At 46.9% G+C, this 24,381-nt stretch overlaps 4 protein-coding genes across 4 annotated transcripts; all 4 read left to right on the top strand.

Annotated features, from left to right (window-relative positions):
* Positions 1–1,705: 1,705 nt before the first annotated feature.
* On the top strand, positions 1,706–2,726 carry LOC101347808 (olfactory receptor 52D1-like). Its single transcript, XM_023743037.1, is given in 2 exon segments — positions 1,706–2,431; positions 2,433–2,726. Coding segments are annotated over 2 exon segments (1,020 nt in total).
* Positions 2,727–6,380: 3,654 nt separating this feature from the next.
* Positions 6,381–13,079, top strand: LOC111822911 (olfactomedin-4-like). Its single transcript, XM_023743038.1, has 7 exons — positions 6,381–6,449; positions 8,057–8,119; positions 8,375–8,527; positions 9,535–9,717; positions 10,487–10,593; positions 12,253–12,488; positions 12,583–13,079. The coding sequence occupies exons 1-7, from the start codon at positions 6,381–6,383 to the stop codon at positions 13,077–13,079; spliced, it is 1,308 nt and encodes a 435-aa protein (XP_023598806.1).
* A 2,037-nt stretch (positions 13,080–15,116) lies between these two features.
* UBQLNL (ubiquilin like) lies at positions 15,117–16,949 on the top strand. The gene has a single exon (XM_004389100.2). It carries the CDS (start codon positions 15,117–15,119, stop codon positions 16,947–16,949), a length of 1,833 nt encoding a protein of 610 aa, XP_004389157.1.
* A 1,782-nt stretch (positions 16,950–18,731) lies between these two features.
* UBQLN3 (ubiquilin 3) lies at positions 18,732–20,837 on the top strand. The gene has a single exon (XM_012559271.2). It carries the CDS (start codon positions 18,732–18,734, stop codon positions 20,694–20,696), a length of 1,965 nt encoding a protein of 654 aa, XP_012414725.1. The 3' UTR covers positions 20,697–20,837.
* The last annotated feature ends 3,544 nt before the right edge of the window (positions 20,838–24,381 follow it).

The following is a 24,381-nucleotide window of genomic DNA, read 5'->3' on the forward strand; positions in this document are numbered from 1 at the left end:
AAGAACTGTAGCTTCACTCAGGACCAGAGATCCTATTCTCTGCTCACCTGCCTCTGGTTCCTCAGTCCCCAAGACCAGGTGAGCACACTAGAGACTATCTTTCATGAAGTTCAAGTACAGGCAGTTCCCGAGTTCTGAATGAGATCTGTTCCTGAGTGTGTCTTTAAGAATTTTAGGTAAGTCAGAACAGATGCATACAGTTCTTATTTGCCTTACTTTAGTGCAAGAATATGCTCAAAGACTTTTCAACGATGTAAAAGCTTCACTTGCAGCAAGTGAGGGTGATTGTGATAAAGAATTTGTTGTGAGTAGGGCTTGGTTCAATTGTTTCAAAGTGAGGACAAATTTATATAATGTTAAAGGGCAAGTACAGTTGTCCCTAAGTCAGATGTTCATAACCTGGGGATTGCCTGTACCTACTCTGGGCCTCATAGCGGAAAATAAAAAGCTCACTGTAGCTTAGATTCTTCCTTCAGACCGTTCTTTGTTCACTTAAAACCAGGTAAGTGAAGTCCCCCTCCCTTCACACCATCCCCAGTTGCACTGTTGCTGTGGATCTGGTCCCAGTCCCTTTTCCTGCAATCCAGCTGTGATGCTCTGCTGTGTCCTCAGTGGACATCAGAACTTTCCCAGCCCTTCTGTCCAGATTGAGTTCAGTAGAACCCAAAGGGTCTTTCCATGGACAGAGAACCCACAAAACTGCATCAAAAGATGAATGTCTGTACTGGGCAAAGAAGGAATTAGGTTCCATGAACCAGGAACCCTAGATGTATAGTGGTCCAGAGCTGGAGGGAAAGATGTCAGAGGCCTTGGGCAGCTGGGAAAAAGTACTGCACATATTGGGAGGAATGTAATGTTTGGAAGAGCAGATCTGAACTAATAAAGTGACTTCTGGAAAAGGATCTTGGAAGAGGAGTTTTGGTTGAGTATCTGTCAGTGAACAGAGCTGAAAATTGCCATTCCACATTTCCTTTCTTCTGATTTATACCCCCTCTAGGGTGGAGGGTGCCCAGGGGCTGTCTTGCAGATGCAGGGATTAGGCTTAAATAATACAAATGCCTTCCTCTGAGACAGGTGGTCAGGAGACAACACATCCCTGTGTCCCTGTGTGCCTGGGCTGATGAGGGGACAGTCCATCCAGAGGAGAGGACTATCAGAAGAGCATGGTCTTTAGTCAGATGGATTTTGATTCAAATACTTCCTATTCTATTTATCAGCTGTGTGACCTAGAGCAAGTCTAACTTCTCAGAAACCAAATTCCTTGATCTGTCATATGGGAATGTCAGCAAATCTACAAGACTACCAGTGAATCTATAGGCCAGCGTATGCCAAATCACTAGCACAGTGCCTGACACAAAGATTACTGTGGAGTTGACTCTGACTCATGTGAATCTTGGGTGGTGCAAACGATTAATGTGCTTAGTTGCTAACTGAAAGGTTAGAGGTTCAAGTCCACCCAGATGTGCCTTGGAAGAAGGGTCTGGCAATCTACTTCTGAAAAATCAGCCATTGAAAACCCTATGGAGCATAGTTATAGTCTGATACAAATGGGGTCTCCATAACACAAAGATGGCACTCAACAAATACTATAGTATCCTAAGCCCTGATTTTCATCCCTACCTATCTAAAATCTCAGTAGAGCTGGTGGTTGCTTCTCATGGCCCTCTTTATGCCCTGCAGGCACAGAGCCAGGTGGAACCAGGAGATGGAGCTGGATCCTGCACTGACTGCTCTCAACCAGACTGTGCTGTCCTCTGGGCCCAGGCCTTTTGTCTTGTTGGGTGTGCCAGGACTAGAGGCTCTGCACGCGTGGCTTTCTGTGCCTGTGTGCCTGCTATACATGGCAGCTTTGGCAGGGAATGCCTTTCTACTGGGGTTGGTGGTAGCTGACAAGGCACTTCGGTCACCCATGTACCAGCTACTGGGGCTTCTAGCAGCTGCTGACTTGGTTCTGGCCACGTCCACAGTGCCAAAAGCCCTGGCTGTGCTCTGGGGTCTGTCTGGTGAGATCTCCTTTGGGGCCTGCCTAGCCCAGCTCTTTGTTGCCCACGCAGCCTTCATTGCTGAGTCCTCAGTTCTGCTGGCCACAGCAGTGGACCGCTATGTGGCCATTTGCCAGCCTTTGTGCTATGCTGCAATGCTAACTCAGCACGTGGTGGGCACAGTGGCTGTAGCCGCTGTGACCCGTGGTGCCTGTGTCATGGCACCCTCTGTGGCCCTGCTCCAAAGATTGCCTTACTGTGGGCGGTGGGCAATGCCCCAAACTTACTGTGAGCACATGGGTGTGGCTTGGCTGGCATGTGGTGACACCCGCCCCAACATCTGGTACGGCCTGGCCACCACACTGCTTTACCTGGTCCTGGATCTCGGGCTCATAGGCGCTTCCTATGCCTTCATCCTCAGTGCTGTGTGTCGACTGCCATCCCATGCATGGTGCCCACCCCAAGGCCCTGGGCACCTGTGTGGCCCATGCCAGTGTCATCGTTCTCTTCTACACACCTGCCCTCTTCTCTTTCCTGGCTCACCGCTTTGGCCGCTACACAGGCCCTGGCCATATCCACATCCTACTGGCTAACCTCTATGTGGTGGTTCCCCGGGCCCTCAATCCTGTGGTCTACAGAGTGCAAACCCGGCAGATCACTCAGCAGCTCAGGCACCTGCTCAGACTTTGCTGGACAGGGGCAGGGAGTAATGTAGGCCCTGAGTGGTCCCCCCCAGAAGAATAAATGAGCATCCTATGTTCTCCAGCCTGTACCCTCATATGGCCAAGCTGTGCTGCAAGACCCATCTGGGCAGAGCTCTGACCAAGACGTCTGCCTCTAGGCGGTCCCACGCTCAACCCTGACCCTTTTCCTACCAAAGGGGAAGAGCGCACACGGAACTGACCTCTCCCTGCCTGAGTCTACTGTGCTCAGTCTATTCCTGCTCTTTCTAACTCTGTACTGACCTCCATAGGTTTAGTGTACATGTGTATAAGAAGTTTGGCCTGGACAATGACCGGCAAGGAGACCCAGGCCAAAGCCTATCTCAGGCAACCTGGGCATCAGAAACTTGTCTTCTTCCATCACTCTGCACAGCCGGAATCAGATTAGCGAAAGGAAGGTGGTTCTGAGGGGGGCCCTTTGTACAATGGCTGACAAAAAACAGGAACTCCATGTTTGCTGAAGGGATGAAGACAGCAGGGGGGTTGGGGATGTGAATAAAATAGAACACTGCTCTGTTCGGGCGTGTTCTGGAAACTGACATGATTTCTGACCTGGATGATTAATGCCTAGAACTTGCGAGGCCCATTGGCTGTTGCAGGGAACGGAGTGGACAATAGTGTGGCTGCCTTCTTAAGCTGTTTCCTTACTTTGCTCAGATGCTGAGGCTCCTCTTGCTTTCCCAAGTAGTGCTATGGGCTAGTTGCAGTTGGCAAAATGTGGGAAGATGACCCCTGTACCAGTCACCACGCCGTGTGCTCTGTCTCTTCTTCTGCCCTTCCTTTCCTCCACCCTCCCTCCACAAAGTTCCATAGTTCTAGTGACAGCCATCTGGATGCTGACCCTGGAGAGGTTTCTGGCTCTATGCACTTGAAGTTTTCCCAACCCCCTCCTCTCTTACTTCCCTGACTCTTGAGGCCTCTCCTGCCCCAGCAAAGCCATGTTAGAAGAGTTCATGGAGAATGGATCCCTGGTCCTGGGCAGGGTCAGAGGGTGAGGACCTGTAAAATGAGGCAAGGGTATGATCTCTCATATAAACCAAAAACCAGTTGCCTTTGAGTCTACTCCAACTCATGGTGACCCATGTGTGCCAGAGTAGAATTGTGATCCATGAGGTTTTTAATGGCTGATTTTTTGGAAGTAGATCAGACCTTTCCTCTGAGGTACCTCTGGGAGAACTTGAGCTGACAACATTTTGGTTAGCAGTTGATTGTGTTAACCAGTTGCACCACTCCAGGACACTCTCATGATTGCCCAAAAGATCCCTGGATGAAGTCTTCCTGGATTCATACATTCATCTAAGCTCTCAGTCTTTTTCCTTAGAATGGGAAGTGTGGGCCTCATATGCCTTTCCCTACTAGGTATGTTAATGAAATGATTTTAAAGGATGAGAAGAGTATGTGCTTATAATTTCTGAAGATGGGATTGCAGTGAGAAGTTGTCGTTATTGTTGTTGTTAGGTGCTATCGAGTTGGTTCCAACTCACAGCGGCCTTATGTACAACAGAATGAAGTACTGCCCTGTCCTGCGCCATCCTCAGAATCGTTGTGATGCTGAAGCCCATTGTTGCAACCACTGTGTCAGTCCATCTCATTGAGGGTCTTCCTCTCTTTTGCTGACTCTATACTTTGACAAGTATAATGTCCTTCTCCAGGGACTGGTCCCTTACGATACATCCAAAGTGCCTGAGATGAAGTTTTGCCATCCTCATTTCTAAGAAGCGGTCTGCCTATACTTCTTCCAACACAGATTTGTTCGGTCTCTGGCAGTCCATGCTATATTCAGCATGATGGCTAACGTTGTGTGTCAACTTAGCTCGGCCACGATTCTTAGTGGTTTGCCAGGCTTATGATGTTGTGATCATTTTCATGATGAGATTTGAAATACTGTGATCACCTGCATGAGATTTGCTGTGAGTAGCCAATCAGTTGACAGGGAGTTTCCTTGGATGTGTGACCTGCATCAAATATAAGTGGACATTCTGGCAAAGCTCAGGGGCTTTTGCTCTCTCTGGATCCTGCAGCTGGCTCTTGTTCATTTGACTTCCAGTTCTTGGGACCTGAGCTAGCAGCTTACTTGTGGTCTTACCTGCCAATCTTGGGTTTTCTTGATCTTTGCAGCCCGTGAGTAAGAGCCTGTTCTCTGACATGCTGATTTTGGGTTCACCAGCCCCTGCAGCTATGTGAATCAGGATAAGCCTCTATTCTGACCCACAGACTTGGGACTTTCCAGCCTCTACAACTGGAGCCATTTCCTTGATATAAATTTCTCTCTATATATTTATACACTTTTCTGGTTTTGCTTCTCTAGAGAACCTAGCCTAAGACATTCAATATTCTTCACTAACACCATAATTCAAAGGCTTCAATTCTCCTTGAGTCTTCCTTATTTATTGCCCAGTTTTTGCATGCATATTAGGCAATTGAGAATACCATGGCTTGGGTCAGGCACGCCTTAGTCTTCAAGGTGAACTCTTTGCTTTTTAACACTTTAAAGAGGTCTTTTGCAGCAGATTTGCCCAAAGCAATGTATCATTTGATTTCTTGACTGCTGCTTACATGGACATTGATTGTGGATCCAAGTAAAATGAAATATTTGACAACTTCAATCTTTTCTCCTTTTATCATAATGTTGCTTATTAGTCCAATCATAAGGACTTTTGTTTTCTTTAGTGAGAAGTAGGAATGTAATAAAAGATATGGATTGCAGAGCTTCAGAGGCCAAATATCTCAACAGAAACAATATGGGACCCATTCTTCATAGAGAACCGGACATCCTCCTAGGCGTTTGATTGGGTGTGAGACTCCCCCACTATCTGAGAAGTACTCATGAGTGATGACAGAGGAGAAGGGAGCTTTTCAGGGTGGCCAGCACTAGGAGGACTGGAGGGGAGTCTGAAGGAAATGTGGCTCCTTGTCTAGGCCTCAGAAACTAAACTCTTACCTCTCTGCAGGGATTGCCCAAGTGAGAGGCAGAGGACTGGAGGCCCCATAACCATCTGTGGCTGGTTAGAAGATATTTGGAGGGGGCTTTCTTAGAGGACAGGCAGTGGAGGCTGCTGGCACCAGGACCTAGGATTAGGGGAAGCATTTGAATAGTGGAATGGGATTAAAATGTTGAGTGCCAGGGATAGTGGAAGAGGCAAATTGCTAGAGTCAAGTGAGGGTATCTAATAGAGCAGGCCAGTATAGTGTTGCTGAAGCAATCCCCCCCGAGATATTCTCTTTGGCCTTCATCCGAAAGCTCATGGTTAAGTAAATGGCTTCTGTCCTTGAGATTGAGCAAGTAGGGTTACTTTTCCTTTTAGAGTATTCTCTCCCTTTGATGTTAAGAGAAAGACTATACCCTCTTCTGAAAGGCACCCATCCCAAGGCCCCCACAGGATGTCTCAGGTTTGTTTAGACATGAGGACACAGCTGGGCTGGGGCAGATCTCAGCTTGGAGACCAATGAAAAAGACCCTGTTTGTAGTGGGAAACTCACCTCCACCCCATCTTTGGAGATCTTAGTCTGTCACAACCCTCTTTTCCCCTCATGCTCTCCCTGCACCCTCTCACACTCTCCACCCTTCTAGATGTTGCAATCTGTGTCCCCCTCCTGCTTAGACTATTCACTGGAACTAGAGATAAAAGCCCAAGGGAAACCCAAGGACTTATTCCACTCCTGCAGCTGATGCAAGATGCAGCTTATCCCAGCCCTCCCTACCAACCTACTGCTGCTGCCCCTAGTGCTTCCAGGACAGCCCCAGGTACAGGTAGAAGGGGAGGGATCATAAGCAGGCAGGGGAGATTGCTCTGTGTTGTGGTATGGTTTCCCTCACTGCTCCTAGACTGCTCAAGAATCCCTAGGTTCTGGGAGAGGGTGAAATTGACAGATCTAGGGTACATAGGGTTGCTATGAGTCAGAACCTACTCTACAGCACCTAACACCAACAAGGGAGGGAAGGAGAGGAGGAGGATAGGTACCCTATATTCTCTGATTTTCCCCTGGCTTGTGTGGGCAAAGGGTAAGAGAAGACAAGGGTGAATATAATGGAGGGAGGAACTCCCTAGTTTACTAGGAGGCCTCATTTTCTGTAGAAGTCTGCCACCCTCTTTCTGTGCTAAGGATACTGGAGCTAAGGGAAACCAGTCTGGTGTTATCATAGGCTATGCAACATTTGCCTCATTATCCCCAAAAAGCTAAACTTTGAGCTGTAGTTGAAGGTTGAAGATATAGCCAGATTAACCACCAGAGCCAGAGAAGCTGTGGGTGAGACTTCTCAGAGAAGTGCAGGGACCACACATCTTAATTCTTGAAAGGTCTATAAGGAAACCCCAGCTGGTGCCACAATCCCAATCAAGAATTTGGGAAGGAGTATTCTGTCTCAGACTGGCTCATCTCACTTCAAAATGGGGGTGGAGAGATGTAAAAGAATTATAATAGCTAATATAAATGACTCTTACCATAGGTCATGCACTGTTCTAAGTGTTTTACAAATATTATATTTATACATATTTGTAATTTTTAAAAGAAAATAATAAGGTAAGTGTCATTATTATCCCTATTATACAGATGAGGATGCTGTAATATATACAATATATACAATGTCACAGAGTCGGAATTACAGCTCAGGCAGTCTGACTCTAGAGTCAGTGGGTTTGGACTCTGAGTGAGAATGTCAATAAGATGATAAGCAAAGGGGAGAAGACCCCATATGATGCATCTTTCAGCCCTAGAACCTCCCTACCACCTTTACTCTCTTCAGCTGAGGCAAAAAAGCTGCCTCCCACCTTCTCCCTTCTGGCCTGTACTACATACTCACCCTGACATAGCTTCAGCCTCAGCAGTACCCTTTGGTCCAACTCATGATGACACTATAGGACAGAGAAGAGCTGCCTCATAGGGTTTCCAAGGAGCGGCTGATGGATTCAAACTGCTGGCCTTTTCATTAGCAGCTGTAGTTCTTAACCACTGCACCACTAGGGCTCCCTTTGGTGTAAGAACATGAAATCTAGAACCAGCATGGAACCCAGGGCAGCTCACAGCCTTGTCACTTATTAAGCATGTGACCCAGTAATGCTTTTTAGATTCTCAGAACCTCTTGTATTTCAACTATAAAATGTGGGTTACATTCATACCTTGCTATGTTCTTGTAAATGCTAAATGTCAGTGCAGACTCTGGTGCCCCACTGTCCTGTTAATGTTAATTCCCTTCTTGGACAATTGGGAGCTGTCAGTCCCTGCTGTCTTCAGAACAAGGTGAAGTTGCGGGAATATGCTGATCATCTAGAGTGGGGGTACTATAGAACACTGAGGAACACCCAAACTTATCCCTTAAACTTTTCTTCAGTCCAGCTCTGCTATCTCTCACAGATCCCCAAAGGAAATTTGACAATCAGCCTTGTGAATGGCAGTCAGATCCAGCCAGTGCATGAGGTAGGGTAAGGGTGGCCCTTCTAATAGGGGCTTGGAGGGGACTGCAGCTTCGATTCTGGGAAATCAAGGGAAGGGTGGCTCAAACCCATGGCAGGGGGATTCCTGGACAGTGAAGAAAAAACCCCTGTGTGGAGAGCATCTCTAAGACACTCAAGGGTAGGCTCAGCCTCTTCTCCTGCCTCAAGTTTCCCAACAGTGCATTTTGCCTCAACGTATTGCATTATGCTTAACGTGCCTGTGGCTTTGGTTTTGCAGCTGGTGACAAGCATGCCAGCCTCCATGGTTGAGGGTGACACATGCCACTGTGTGGTCCATCTGCCCAACAATACCATTCCCTTGCAGCAGCTGGAGAAGCTACAAAGTACAGCCCAGGAGCTCATGGAAAAATATGAACAGGAACTCTCTAGGGTGAGTGTTGGTGCTGCAGGCTAGGGCTGAGAGTTCTCTAAACTCAGCCGTATCTGGACTCAGCATGGGGTTGAGCCCTGGGCAGAAGGAGCTGAAGGAAGCATAGCTCTGATCTTTGAGATGGATCCTTAGTATGAGGGGGGGCTTATGCAGTGTGCTTAGGATCCCCAGTGATGATAATAGAGTATGGAGAGCTTGTGTAGGGACTGCTTCCTACATTAATGTATGAATTAATAGGTATGGGCCCACTGGATGATAGGGAGAGGGAAATTTAGGTACAAGTATAGAATAAGCATGGTGATTCCATGTGTGTGGAGTAGAATTGCACTCCATAGGGTTTTCAAGGCTGTCATCTTTTGGAAGCATATTGCCAGGCCTTTCTTTCAAGGTGTTTCTGGGTGCTACCCAGAGACTTATGAGTTGGAATTGACTCGATGGTAACATTTTTTTTTTCCTTTATAGAATAAGCAAAAGCTTGGAAGTGGGATGACCAGTGGAATAGAAGGAGGGAGAGCTTGGGATTGATCCTCTAAGAAAGGATGAGTGAAGTGAAGCTTTACAGCAGTGGTTGTATTGTAGTCAGATTTGTTTTTCATAAAGGTCACCTATGGAGCTCCTGGGGAAAGTTGATTAGTGGGGTCAGACTGAAAGCTGGGAGCCTCTCCATTCATTTGCTCAGCAAGCCACTTCTGAGGACGTGGCTCTAACTAGGAAAGGGAAGAAAGGATCTTGGTGGTGCAGAAGAAAGAGTTTTACTCCTGTAGGGAAAAGGAAGATAGGAGTATCTGCAGCTGAAAAATAGGACCAGCACCAATGTCCACTTCAAGGGCTGTTGATGGAAGCAAATGAGATGACAGATATGAAGTGCTCTGTAGGCTAAGCGGCACTGGGAGGATGTGAGTGGATGGGTACAGCCGCAGGATTTGAAGTTTGGGGAACTGCCTGTTCATCCTGCTGATGCCCAGGTCAGTGAGTACGCATGAGCCATTAAAGATCTGGATAACCAGATCCTGGAAATGATCCACAAGCTGCAGTCCAGGAATTCCAGTGCTCTTCCTTCTTCCTATGAAGCCCTGGCCTTCAACCTGCTGCACCTGGAGCTAGAGGGGGCACAGCAGTTGGTGACTCAGCTTAAGGCCAACGGAGAAGTGAATGGGTCTACAGTCCTCCTCAACAAACTCCAGGGCCAGGTAGGTGGATGGTTTAAAGAAGCCCCTCCCCTCTGCAACTTCCTGTCTCATCTAATCCCACTTGTCTGACAATTTCCAAAATCACTTCTTTTTGGGGGAGAAGACCCTGAGCTGAGACGATTTTGGTGGACTTTTTCTTAAGAACACTGTGACCCACATCTCTGGCATCTCATTTCCTTAGGTGGCAAATGTAAGCTTCACCCTCAACCTTCTGGGTGACTCTAACCAGCACAGCTTCCATGCTCTACGCTGGGAGGTGGATGCCCTTGAGAGCCTACTGAGCAAGCATGAGAGGGACAAGGAGGAAGAACGGGCCTCCAGCCACCCTGGCCCACCTCTGGCCCCTGGTGAAGTCCTAGACTGAATCTTCCAAGAGCTTATCTCCTCAAGGACAGGGTTGGGAGTGCAGGGTTGGCTATGGTGTAATGAGGGGATGGTGTTAAACAACCTGATGGAGAAGAAATATTTCATTATCTTGTTTGATATAGTCTCATACATGGACTTACCCATATACATAGACATACAAACATACCCATAATTAGACGTACACACTAACCACTATTATGCAAAATTGTACCAATTTATGAACTTATATGTACACTTAGATGTATGGCCACAGGCTCACATGTACACGCGATTATTATACTTTCACACTCTACTGTCTGTGGATTGTGTGTGTCACACCTAGCTCATACCTTGCCTGCTCCCCCCTCCAGGTTCCTGTGATCATGAAGGCCTCCAAAAAGTCAGCAAACCCCTTGTGGTGTAGCTCAATTGGAGAGGATTTGCATATAAGGCAGGTACCTGGGGCCGAGACTTGGCTCCCAATCCACCTTCTTCCCACTACTGGGTGGCCCCTCTGCGCACAGACGGCAGGTAAGCCCAAGATGACTTCTGTTCCGCACCCAGGTTCATCCCAAATGCCCCCTGCCCCCATCCCAATATATTCGCCTGTGGTCTAGATCTGACATATCACTTCCTAATGCTCCTTTCATGGGTCAAGGATGGCCACTCTCTGGAAATTTTTAATCTTATGCCAAGCCAAAGCTAGTTCTATCCCTAGCCTGACCCTATCACAAGAACAAATTTTTCTAGATCTGGGCCTCAGAATTTCAACTTTCTGCTCACACAAAGCTTAATTCCAGCATCTGGGGCTTAGAGGATGGGTTAGAAAATGATCCTGGCAAAGCTTGGGACTGGAGTTAAACTAAGTATACACTAAGTCAGTACTAAGAATTTGAATTTCACTACTGCCACTTAAGTGAATTTGGAGAAGTGAATTAATATCTTGGACCCATTCTTAATTATTTGTAAAATGAGAATAATTAAATTTATGAGATCATGTGGGATTACGTAGCAAAATGAGGGCAACATAATAGGTACAGATAAATAATAAATGAAAAAAATGGCTAAATAAATCAATAAATTAGCCCTTCAATAAACTGGCTGTCTGGCTAGGGAGGTAGGCACAACCCAGAGACACCAGTGTGGAAGTGTGGTATAGACCCAAGTGAGTAAAGGTCATAGGAAGGTCTTCCAGTTGCAGAAAAGCCCTAGTCACCAAAGCTAAACTCAGAAAGATTAGCATTACTGATAATAACAGTTAACAGTTACCTTTGAGTGGCCTCTGATTCATGGCGACCGCATGTATGTCAGAGTAGAACTATGCTCCACAGGGTTTTCAGTGGCTGATTTTTACCCCCAGAAATAGATTGCCAGGCCTTTCTTCTGTGGTGCCTCTGGGTGGATTGAACCTTCAACTCTTTGGTTTGCAGCTGAGTACATTAACTGTTTGCACTACCCAGGGATTCCATTACTGATAATAACAGCTCCCAGAGCACATTTATGTGTCTTTGTGTTTTTGGATCATCTCAAAATCCCTGCAGGCAAGGGAAAGCAGGACTTACTGTCCACAATGAAGAGATAAAAATACTGATAGCTCAGGAACAATATAAGGAACTTTACAAAGTCACATCATGAGCATAAATCTCCTTGAGCTCTGACACCCATATCTCAAGGACAGGTGGGACAGTGGAGTCTAGGCACAGAAGAATTTCCGTAAGAAAAAAAAAAAAGCTATTTGTAGAATTGCTCACTTTGAGACAAATACTATACTAATTGTTTTATTTGCATTACCTTGGTCAGCTTGGATAATCAATGAGGAAGATTCTTTCGTTATTCCTTTTACAAATTTTACTTATCAATTTTGCCACCTTCAGCAAATTACTTAACCTTTCTGACACCTAATCTTCTAATCTGTGGGGGTGAAACCTACCTTACCGAGGTTTTATTATAATTTTAAAAGGAGTTAATGCATGTACAGTGCAATATTGGCACTAGAGCTATTGGTATTTTTATCACTACTATTCCTGTTGCTACTTTTTACAATTATTTTGTCATACTATGTAGCAAGTAACAGAGCAGGGATTAATACTCAATTGTGTTTCATTCCAAAGCCCTTGCTGAATAGTACGTACTTTGTAACTTTGCTTATTACTGTGTCCTGATAATTTTGATGTGGGGGGCTGGGTCTAGGTGCTTTGACTACTACCGGCTGTACAAGTCCTCTGATGACCTGATGCTGACGGAGAACTACGAGGAGTGGAAGATGGACTGTGGTGATGGCACTGGCAATACTGTGTACAAGAACTTCATGTACTTTAACTACTATGGCACAGCTGACATGGCCAAGGTAGACCTTTCCTCCGACACCCTGGTGCTGTGGCGCCCCTCGCCTGGTGCCACTTACAACAACCTCTTCTCTTATGCTGGTGTGCCCTGGAAGGACATAGATTTCGTTGGAGATGAGAAAAGGTTGTGGGTGCTCTATGCCACTGAGGAGAGTAGGGGTAACCTGGTTGTTAGTCTTCAATGCCAGCACCCTAGAAGTGGAGAAAACCTGGCACACCAACCAGTACAAGCCAGCCCTGTCAAGGGTCTTCATGGCCTGTGGGGTGCTCTATGCCTTATGCTCATTGAGCACCCGCCAAAAGGAAATCTTCTATGCTTTCGATACCATCACTGGGCAGGAGCGTCATCTAAGCATCCTACTGGACAAGATGCTGGAAACGCTGCAAGGCATCAATTACTGCCCCTCGGACCACAAGCTGTATGTCTACAATGATGGGTACCTGATCACTTATGACCTCACCTTCCAGACACTGAAGCACCAGCTACCAAGACTACCAGCCAAAAGGCCCTCTGGGATCCATGCCCCACCCAAACCTGTCAAACCCAACACACCCGTCAGGCCCCGAGGCTCCAGGGCTTGCAGCTCATTGGTGGAAGTATGTCTTCCTCCTCACTTCCAGGTGGAGCACACCCCCAAAAGATCATCAGTCCTAATGACTGGGAAGCATTGATTACGTCTAGTTAGTTCTTTATGTAATTAATATCTCAATTGTATATTATAAGTCCATTTAATAATGGTTTGGGTGGATTTGATTGGGAAACAAATAAAAATTATCTTGGAATATGTGACCCTCTTTCTGGTGTTTTGGGATCTCATATTCCATATTTTGAAAACTATGAATTCTTGACATGCATTCTATACATTTGAAAATGAGAAAATTGTACAACTCTGTGACCCAGGTTGCTAAGAATTGTCTCAGTCTGGCAGCATCTGGTTCCAGTGCAGAAGATCCAGGAGAGCTGGTCATTAAGGTGGGATATGGAATTTCCCTCTCTTACCCCTTCCTTTCTGTGGGGTCTTGGTCTGAAAATCAACATTCCTCTGTCCTGGCTCAGTTTCATTTTTAAGTGCAATTGAGAGGTACCTAGGCCTGAGTCCTGCTCTAGGAAGTTAGCAGCTAGTCAATGAACTTGAGGAGGGTCTAACATAGATTGGGCTGAGTGTCCAGACATTTTCTGTAAAGAATCCTTTGGTGTGATAGCAGGAAGTCTCCTGGCCAATTGTCTATGTTCTCTTTGCTCATCTTCAGCGCACTGAGAATATAGAATCCCAGACTATCTGCTTTTCACTTATCTGTCTGCATGGCATACCTCCCACAAGGCAAGTGGATGGGATATTCAAGCATTCAGGCCCTGAAGTCCTCACAGTCACACAGGGGTTACCAGAATATCTCATATACACTGTCTCATGAATACACTTTCACACACACATACATTCACAAATATACATTCAATCAGATATATACATTCTCACTCCTACATATCCACTATTCCTACCTGCACCCAAATATCAGCACAGATATAAATATACATTTTAACATATCTACTAGTAGGAAATTCATCAGCTTCCCAAACAAAATTATACATCATCCTTCAAATTTGCATGAGACTGAGAAACTGGTTTATTAGTAGCCTGACCCTGTCTCCTTAGGAATCTCTACTACTAATCACCTCTGCCCTCACCTAGCGTGATTACAGGTACCTCCCGTTTTAGTGTTTCAGTCCAAAGGTGGATACTAAAGACCAGGCTGGTACACTGAAACAAATCATTGTAAAATTTCTGCTATCATGGCATATAGAAAAGAGTGAATCATACATAAATGGAAAATATTTTGCAAGGAATGACTCACTCAACTTTAGTTTAGAATGCCTGTAGAGGAATGCTCCTTGGTTAGCCTTACTCATGCTTCCTAGGACAGAGGACATTTTTTCCATTCTCAAGTCTAAATCCCAACATCTAGACCCTAGAGAAAATCATGAGCTCTCTTCCACTTAAGACCTTTGTTCCTTTTCCATTTTCCTTTCTAAAGACCCATCTTTCCCAGATCATTAACATTAATATTCCTCTCCTATGGGAGAGATTCCATTCTTACCACAGATATATGGTTTTATGGCTTTAACAGACTCAAATTTTCTCACAACAAGCCTGACATTCCTCTAAGGGACCCAAACACAGCACTACATAAAACCACATATCCCATAAATAATCTGGTCTTTTATTTTTTTTTAACTAGTCCCGTTCTGAGAACTTTGTCCCCAGTTGTCTTATTTTATTTCATTAAAGAGGTCTAGATCCCCGAAAATATCCTCCTTCCCCAGCCAGTCCTGCTTCGGCAGGGACTGTGAGGCTAAAGTTGACATCACAATATCCCTTTTCTGAAGAAGTTATGTACTTGATGGGTGAGGCAGGGGGAGAGGCAGCCCTGGGAGAAGTCTTCCATCACAACTTAGCTCACGCTTTAGCAAGTATGAATCAGTAGCCAAGACAGGCCTCAGCGGGGCCACATCTGGAGAGCTGGGGTGGGGGTACAACACCACAAAATATCTGGCCCAAACCCAGTACCTCATTTCTTTGCAGGCAATAGGGAAACTAGCCAGTGGCCTGAGAATACAAGAACTGAGAGGAAGGCCAGCAGAAACATTTGTCTGCCCTCACCCCTTCTGTCCCTGAATCTGTCTGCTCCCCATCTGCCCACCTGCTAAGGTCCATGCCGCATGTCTCTGCCCGAACACTCAGGATGGCCCAGAGTGGGTGTCCTACAAATCTGTCTGCAGACAAGACTATCTCTTCGAGTGTCACTCGAGTAATAGTGAAGACACCAGGCAAGCAGCAAGACTTTACGGTAGCTGATGACACCTCGATGAGGCAGTTCAAGGAGAAGCTATCGGCTCATTTCGATTGCCAAATGGACCAGTTAGTGTTGGTCTTCATGGGTCGCCTTCTCAGAGACCATGACACACTGAGACAGAGGGGCATCCTGGATGGCCACACCATCCACTTGGTCATCAAATCCAAGCATGGCTCCCAACCCCTAGCTCATTCCTCCCAGAACCTGCCAATCAATGAGCCCTGCCACTGGAACGGAAGCACCAAAGGAAACAGCAGTGAGGTGCATCAGCCTGCTGGCATTAATCAAGCCCCAGTGGAATCACCCCTCTTTGTGGAGCCTGAGATGCCCAAGGTGAATACCCAGAACCTGGAAGCTGGCAGTCCTGGGCACATGGCACAGATGTTGGACAATCCCAGCATCCAGCAGCTTCTGTCCAACACAGATCTCATGCGGCAGTTTATCTCAGAACATCCAGAGATGCAACAACTCATGCAGCAGAACCCAGAAGTTTCCCACATCCTTGACAATTCAGAGATCCTATGGCAGACTCTGGAGCTGGCCAGGAACATTGCCATAATCCAAGAGATAATGCAGATTCAACAAACTGCACAGAACCTTGAGCATCCGCAGAACTCACAGCCACCTCTGGGCTTAGAGACAATTCCAGGTAGAGACAATGCCCTGGGTCAGAGCTATGCTGATTTCAATGACCAAATGACCAACAACTTACAAGATACCTTTGGGGGCAACATTTTCACAGCTCTCCTGTCAGGACAAGTGCCAGAACAAGTCCAGTCTTCACCTTCACCTCCACCACCGTCCCAGGAACGGCGGGACCAACTCCCACAGCTCCCTACAACCCGAGTTATTTACACCAGTTCATGTGGTTTATCTGCAGCCAATGCCACCCCCAGCAGGGTGAACCATACTGCCAGGGTCAGTGCTGCTACTATCTCCACCAAGGGCCGAAGCCACACGTGTGCCATTCAGCAGCCAGTCGGGGTGCCAGCTCTACCCAGCATAGAGCCCACTCAGCAGCACCAGGCAGAAGGCAAGGATGACATCTCTCTAAGTAAGTCTGACCAGAGACTGGAGGATGATCTGCAGCTGTCGGATGAGCAGACCAGCTCCCAGATTACAGGAAGCATGACACAGCTGCTTATGAACAACCCCTGCCTGGCAGCCCAAATGATGTTGTTCATGAGTATGCCCCAGCTGAGTGAACAATGGAGGCAGCAGATGCCCACATTCCTGCTTCAGACACAGCTTTCTGACTTGCTGTTATCCCTAGCCAACCCTAAAGCATCACAGGCAATACTGCAGATTGAGCGGGGTCTCCAGCTGCTGGCCACAGAGGCTCCTGCTCTTCTGCCCTGGGTCGCACCCTACCTATGGGGCCTGGGTTGGCTTCCTGACCCCAGCTGCAGCTACCCTGATATGACACCCTCGTCCTGGGATGTGCCAGACACAGCTGACCCAAAAGGGCCTGAAGGCTGCCACAAATCTGGAGCAGTCCTACAGAGGCTACATTCCCTAGCTGAAGAACCCTCCCAATCTCTACAAGCTCCTGAGATTTGCTTCAGCAAGCAGATGGAATCTCTCCAGGCCATGGGCTTTGGGAATCATCATGCCAATCTGCAGGCACTCATTGACACCAAGGGAGACACCAGTGCTGCTATCCGCAAGCTCAAGAGATCCCAGAGATTCTAACTACCATGCTTACCTACTTGCTTGTTACCTGCCTGCTGACCCATTTGACTGCCTCATCTGCCTTCTCTACCTCTCCTGATGCCTCCAGCAAGGAGCAGCCCTGGGACAGGAGAAACCAACCAATGCTTTCCCTATTGAATAACAAATCATTGACAATGACTTGAAGATCTGTCAATAAAATGGCTACACCTACTTCCCGTATCTGAGGTTTGGCTCTGTTTCCTTTGCCATCAAGTAACTAGCTGTGTGTGACACCCTTGTCTCATCTACCATACATACACGAACACGCACACACACCATACACATATCAACATAGAGATAAGAGGTATCATAATTGCACAAAACAGTATATACATGTATGAGACTATGCTTATGTAATATGCTTGCATATCCCCAAACAGCTGTGCAAAACACACAAGCTCACATAGACACAGATTCACATATATGAACACATAGAGCCAATAGATAGTGACATCAGCCATGTATATACACAGATACACACAAAAACATACAGACACAGAAACAAGTCCACATATATGAAAAGACAGCCATAGCATACTCATACAAAAAAGGAAACAATATCATGTTGATAAACCCAGATATTTAGCCATAAAGACTGTCTTCCTTGCTTTCTCAAACTCAGATTGATCAAGTTTGAAAGTGAAAGAACTACCTGGTAGGCCAGAGTAGGAGGAACCCACATATCAGCCAGGTCCTGATGAGCATTTAGCTTCGAAGAGGCCTCTTGCTAATTTTCACTGCTACAATCCTACAACTTAATACTCTGTTCAACAACCTACTTATTCCTTGTTTTTAAATTTTTATTTATTTATTTTTTCTCAGCAGCCACTCCATTTCTTGAGTTCCTCTAGGGTATAATGATAATAATAATAATGATAATGATGATGATGATATAAAAGAAAAACTTTGTCATCCTTTATCCCTCTCTCACACTCAAATTCTATTAACAAATCCATTTAATATCTTGAAAATATAAATAGAATTCATGGTTAATGGTGAATCAGAGAGAAGACAGGGACATATGTTGCTTGTTAAAATAGCCCCAACTGGGAATTAGCTGAATTTGGATCTGAATGGAAAAAAGGAACTGAGGGGTCTTTTCTAACATCTGGCTCAGTTTGAGTCTCCACATACCACATACCAGGTTGCGTGGAAGCAGGACTCTTGGCCTGAGAAGGAGGGGCCAGCCTAGGCCCCTCACTCTGAAGAAGACAACTGAGGTGAAAAAAGTAGAAAGGTTAAAGGTAGGGGAGAAGGAGTTTCCAGGGACCCAGAGAACCTAGGAGTAGTTTCAGGAATCCATTGTGTGAGGCTATGATGTCAGTGCTGAGATCACAGAGGTGACCTGATGGAGTGGATTCCAGCCCAGAAGGCTCAGGGGTGGCTGTGCAGCAAGATGAGGGCAGTTTGGAGCCCTGCATAAGAGAAAGGACGGGGTCACAGCTGATTGGTGTGTATTCCCCAAACTGGGCCCTTCTTCTTGCATTTGCTTCATCACTCACGAACTACACATCTGTTTCCTGGGATCCCATATTTCCCTCCCCTGACCCCAACATCTCTCAACCCCACAATCCCCCATAAGCTGCCTATCCTAAGGACCTCACAGTCCCCTCCACGCAGACCCTATGGCTTCCCCAGCCCAAGACCCCAGACCCTTTTGCTTACCTTTCCTACTTTTGCCATTGCCCAAAAGGATGATCTTGGTCTCATCCCCATCCCCCTAGCTGTGTCCCCACAGACCTGGGGCTCCTGCTGCTCACCATGGCCAAAAGCGGAGAGGCTTTGCCACAGGGCTGCCCAGTGCCAGTCCAGGATTCCCATCTCATCAAGGTGACAGTGAAGACGCCCAAGGACAAGGAGGATTTCTCAGTTATAGATACATGCACCATCCAGCAGCTGAAGAAAGAGATATCCCAGCGCTTTAAGGCCCACCCTGATCAGCTGGTCCTAATCTTTGCTGGCAAGATCCTCAAGGACCCTGACTCACTCACACAGTGTGGTGTGAGGGATGGCCTCACTGTTCACCTGGTCATCAAGATGCAGCGTCATGCCATGGGCGCTGAGTGCCCAGCTGCTTCAGTCCCTACCCCAGCCCAAAGCCCTGAATCACTCCCCCACCCAGCTTCCATTTTCCCGTCAGATGGGCCTCCCTCTTTCAGCTTAGGTGTCCTCACAGGCCTCAGTGGGCTGGGCCTGACCTCTGCTAACTTGCCTGACCAGCCAAGTTCACTGACGTGGCAGCATATATCTGTGCCTGAGTTTGTGGCTCAGATCATTGATGACCCCTTCATCCAGGGTCTGCTGTCCAATACAGGCCTGGTGCACCAGCTGGTTCTTGAAAACCCCCACATGCAGCAGTTGATCCAGCACAACCCTGAGATTGGGCATATTCTCAACAATCCTGAAATCATGCGGCAGACACTGGAGTTCCTACGCAACCCTGCCATGATGCAAGAGATGATGCGTAGCCAGGACCGGGCGCTTAGTAACCTGGAGAGCATCCCTGGTGGCTATAACGTGCTTCGTACCATGTACACAGATATTATGGACCCAATGCTTAATGCATTCCAGGAGCAGTTTGGCGGCAATCCTTTTGCTACTGCCACTACTGCTGATACCACCAGCAGTAGCAGCCAACCTTCAAGGACTGAGAATTGTGACCCTCTCCCCAACCCCTGGGCTTCCACATATGGAGGCTCAGGTGGCAGGCAAGGAAGGCAGCCTGGGGACCAGTATGCATCTGAAACTAGAAATGGGGTCCCCAACTTGCTGGGTATAGGGCTCTATGACTACCTCCAGCAATTACCTGAGACCCCGCAATCCCTTGGAACCTACCTTCAGGGAACTGCATCCTCCCTCAGTCCAAGAAGGGAACCATACCTACCAAGAAACCGAGTTCCCCCAACTTCATGCTCATCCCAGGAACCTGGGTCAGGCCAGCCTGACTCCAAGGAGTCAGTAGCCATCAAGGGAAACTCCTCCTGCCCAGCTTTCCTGAGATACCCCACAGAGGGCAGTACTGGGCAAGGCAGAGGCCAAGATGGGGCAGGGGAGGGCTCCACTGGCCATAGCACCAATATGCCTGATCTTGTCTCAGGGCTGGGGGATTCTGCTAAAAGGGCCCCATTTGTTGCTTCACTACCTTCCCCCATGACAGCCACCTCTGGAGTCCCTGAGCCTGCCTGGCTGCCGCCACCAACTTATCCAAGATCTTTAAGGCCAGCTGACCTGAATCATGGCCCCCAGGTACAGGATGAGATGCATCGACAGCTGCCACTACTGCTGCACCTTCAGGTGGCCATGGCAAACCCTCGTGCAATGAACGCCCTCCTGCAGATTGAGCAGGGTCTGCAGATCCTGGCAACTGAAGCCCCGCGCCTCCTGCTCTGGTTCATGCCTTGCCTTGCAGGGTTGGGGAGTCTGGCAGGAGGTACAGAGTCTAGGGAGGGTACCCTTATGCCTGAGGATCCTCCTCCAGCCCCAGCTCCCGAGGTTCCCCAAACATGGGCCTCTACTGAGCTGGGCCTCCATTCAATTTCCTTCCTCCAGATGTTACAAGCTTTAGCTAGTACCAATTCCCAGCAGCTGCAGCATGAAGCTCACTTCCGGGTGCAGCTGGAGCAACTTCAGGCCATGGGCTTTCTGAATCCTGAAGCCAATCTCCAGGCCCTCATTGCCACGGGGGGCGACTTGGAGGCCGCTGTGGAGAGACTGAGGCAATTGTAGGAGCCGTAGTTGTTCAGATTACATCTTTTCCTCTGTGCCTTCTCCTCATTTCCCATTCCCTCAGCTCCCCCATTCTTGAATGCAGCTGCTGTATGAACGAAATTTACTATGATGCACTTTACTGCAGAGACATTGTTGTTCTAGAGTCAATGAGGAAGAACGAGAGCCAGAACCAGGGTGGGGGCTCTGTGTGTGACCCAACCACTCCAGCCACTGCACCACCGTGGGGGCTCAGTCTGAGCTCTGCTTGTGCCTGTCTTGAGATGCAATTACATCTGATCTCCAGTGTCACCTGCTGCCTGAGTGTGATTCTTTGTGGGCTGTGAAAGGAGGGGAGGAAGTGGAAGAAGAGGTGGCGATAAGGGCTGTCTCTACATACAAGGGAAGACACGGAGGGGGAGCAAAAGCATTTGAAATTAGAAGATTGAGAGTCATGGAAAACAGAGGTGGGATGTTGGGGTCTTCGCTGCAACTCTTCCAAGACTGTGGTCTGTAGATTTCCTGGGGTTCTTCCAGAAGTCCCCCAGATTTGTGTCCCTTAGGAGCTGCCCCCATCTATTCTGTTCTTTGGGGTTCCATCCCATTAGTCTCACTGCAGAGTGCAAATAGTTGTTTTTTTTTTTTTTTTGTAATTGCTCCAGCAGACTATCCCACAGGTGGCTATCACATAAGGATTAAGTGCTGATCCCTGAGTGGGTAGAGACAGAGCAGCAAGGATTCAGATGGGATTCCAAGTTTTCCTAACCTCTCTGAGTGTATTTCAAGAGTACTTTCCCTAGTAGCCAGTTCAAAGGGTTGATTTCATTGCCATGGACTCTGCTTGTCCTAGAGTTTGTCTTTCTTGCAACTCTTAGCTCATTCATTCATTCATTCAATGGAAATTGAGGTATTAGAATTCAATGTGAACAAAAGAGAAATGACCTTTTCCAATTATGATCTGGTAACAGGAAATCATATTCTTCAAATATTTTTTGTAGATGACTATAATCTATGCTAAGTGCGATAAAGAAAATGACAGAGTTGTGAAATAGAGTTACAGGGGCTTTATCTACTCTAGGGGGTGAGGGAAGACTTCTGGGAGTGAATGCACTGTAAGCTGAAATCTGAAAAGTGGAAAGAAAGAAAATAAAGGACCTGAGGAGGAAGGAAGAGAATTCTGGGAGAAGGGTCATGATGTACAAAAGTGCTGAGGTAGAAGGTGTATAGCACATGGGGTGGGGGTTGGAATCTCAGACTAAATTCCTGTTTGCACTTAAGGACCTCTTTTCCCATGCACCTCTATGGTAAAAGTGTTATAATTCATAAATCAAGCAAGCAAACCATGCTGTCTAGTGTACATATATATAAACCTGCCCATAGGCTCACACTGTTAAACACTTAACTCCAGAGAAATGGCACAAACACAATGCATACTCACACTTAAATACACTTTCATGTGGGCACGCATTCAAAAACACACACTCACAAGTGCATACATACATGTGTATACCCAATGTACATGTGCACAAGCATACATACAAAACATAGTCCTTTAAATTAGAATTTTATCACAGAATGGGAATGTAAATAAGGATTAATGCTATATTCCTGTCAAGGAAAAAAAAGGGCACTTGATGGAGAATACCATTATGGTAAAAGTGCCGTGACTTGTATTTAAATGTCAGAGACCAAGTGTTGTGGGTCCTTTCAGGGACTGGAAAAAACAGAACCTCTGCCTGGAGTCCAGGCTACTTGGACCAGCTTGTCTTTACCATTTAGCTACTCAGCATGTGGGCGAAGGAGATGATGCAAGCTTTTTGGGAGATATTTCCCCCACAATTTTAGGTTTCAACCTCTAGGTAGAGCACAAGTCCTCTGGCCCCTCCCCTACCCCCATCACTCATCAGGAGTGGCAGTTCTTGTCCAAATGAAAGGCGCAGTGGTTTGTGGTGATGCTAGGGCGCAGGAAAAGGAAACTCTTGCCTCTAGGTTTCTTGCAACTACTAAAGCAAAGTGCTCCAGGAGCTGCCTCTGACTGGGGAAGATGTACATCCAACCTCTAATCTCTACTCTTGGAAGGCCAGGTAGGTCCAAGGAAAAACCTCATGGAGAGCAAGGTTGCTGCTTTTGCCTGCCTTCAGTCTGGGCAAAAGGGAGCCTGGAGGCTCATATGAAGTTAAGCCCAGCTCAATAGGACAGATAGCCAGTGGGAATCTGAGTCTAACAGCCCTAGATAAAGAAGAAAGAATTAATATAATGGATTATTTTACTGCCATAACCTCTTGAGAGTCCTCTACAGCCAATTGGATGTTTGGAATCCTATCTCTAGACTCATCAGAAATTGAACTCATCAGCCTTGTGTACAGCTACATGGTGGTGAATCCAGGAGAGGGAGTTTCCTGGGACAGGGATTACCATTGTCCTTCACCTAGCAGCTAATGTAGGGCCTGGCACATGGAAGGCCCTCAACAAATGATTTAATGTTGAGTGAATGAGTGAGTAAATGAACCACCGATTAAGCAAATTGTTGGGGGAGATTAAGTAGATATGAATCAAGCAGAGGGTGGCACAGAACCGAAGTTTGTGGCTTGCGGGATATAAAGGCTGTTGGAGTTATAGGGAGAGGACGCTTTACAGGTTGAAATTATTGGAGGAGCAGGCCTCCTGAGACCTCCCGTCTGCAGTCCCAGCTCTGACCCTTACACTCTATCAGCAGTGATCCAATACCTAACATTTGGGTCTTGGAAGGACAAGACAAGGGAGCTATGTAGGTGGAAAATACAAGATACAGGGTCACAGAGCTTTGGTGAGACTGGGCCTAGTGCCTGACTCCTCCCAAAGAAACTGTACCTTTACTTCAGACCAAGAGATCCGCTAGAAAGGGAAGAAGCAGTGGTGAACTCTGCAACAGTGATTTGCAGCACACATAGCCAGGGAGGTGTACAGATATTTAAGAGAAAGGAATTACCCAAAAATAGAAAGGCTTTTAGGCATCTGTGCCCTTTACCTTTTTTAAGATATTCTCCTAATATCTCTCTGCTATAAATACATGCCCATACTTTTTTCTAGAGTTTTTAGGGCTACACTACTTAGATTTAATTACAGTGACAGACATTTGTGTTCTCTGAGTGTCCCAATCCAGTTACGGTCCTGACCAAATAACATACCAAAGATTGCCAGTACCATTGAATGTTATTACTTTATGATTGATATAATGTCCAACATTTAACAAGTGTCTGCTATGTGTCAGGCACCTTGGGTTGCACTTTATACACATAACCTTCTCGTGCCTTCAAAACAAATCTGTGAGAAATTACCATTTTTTATTAAGAAAGTAACAGGCTACAAGTTAGGATCAGGATCAGCTTGGAAGTAACAGGAAAACTCAGGAGAGAGGATACAATTTGTCAATCAGGACGGCTTCCAACAAAGAGCTCTCAGCTTCTCCTCAGCCACACCCATAAGCAGGTCATGCTTCTCAGCTGTACCCACAGGCTGGGCTCCACTTGGGCTTCTGCCGCCAGCCACCACTCGGGCCTGGCCTCTCTTGCTGGGCCTTGCTCAGGCAAGTGTTACAGCTCTTTTGACTCCCATTGTCCAGTGCTCAGAGGCACCCCATTCCACCAGCAAGCTTCCTGGCTGAAGGTGCTCAACTCTCACTCAGTGGGTCAACAAGCCTTCTGCAACCGTCTTTGGGTCCCGTGAT

Source organism: Trichechus manatus, unplaced genomic scaffold (assembly GCF_000243295.1).
Source record: "Trichechus manatus latirostris isolate Lorelei unplaced genomic scaffold, TriManLat1.0 scaffold00232, whole genome shotgun sequence".
Taxonomy (NCBI): domain Eukaryota; kingdom Metazoa; phylum Chordata; class Mammalia; order Sirenia; family Trichechidae; genus Trichechus; species Trichechus manatus.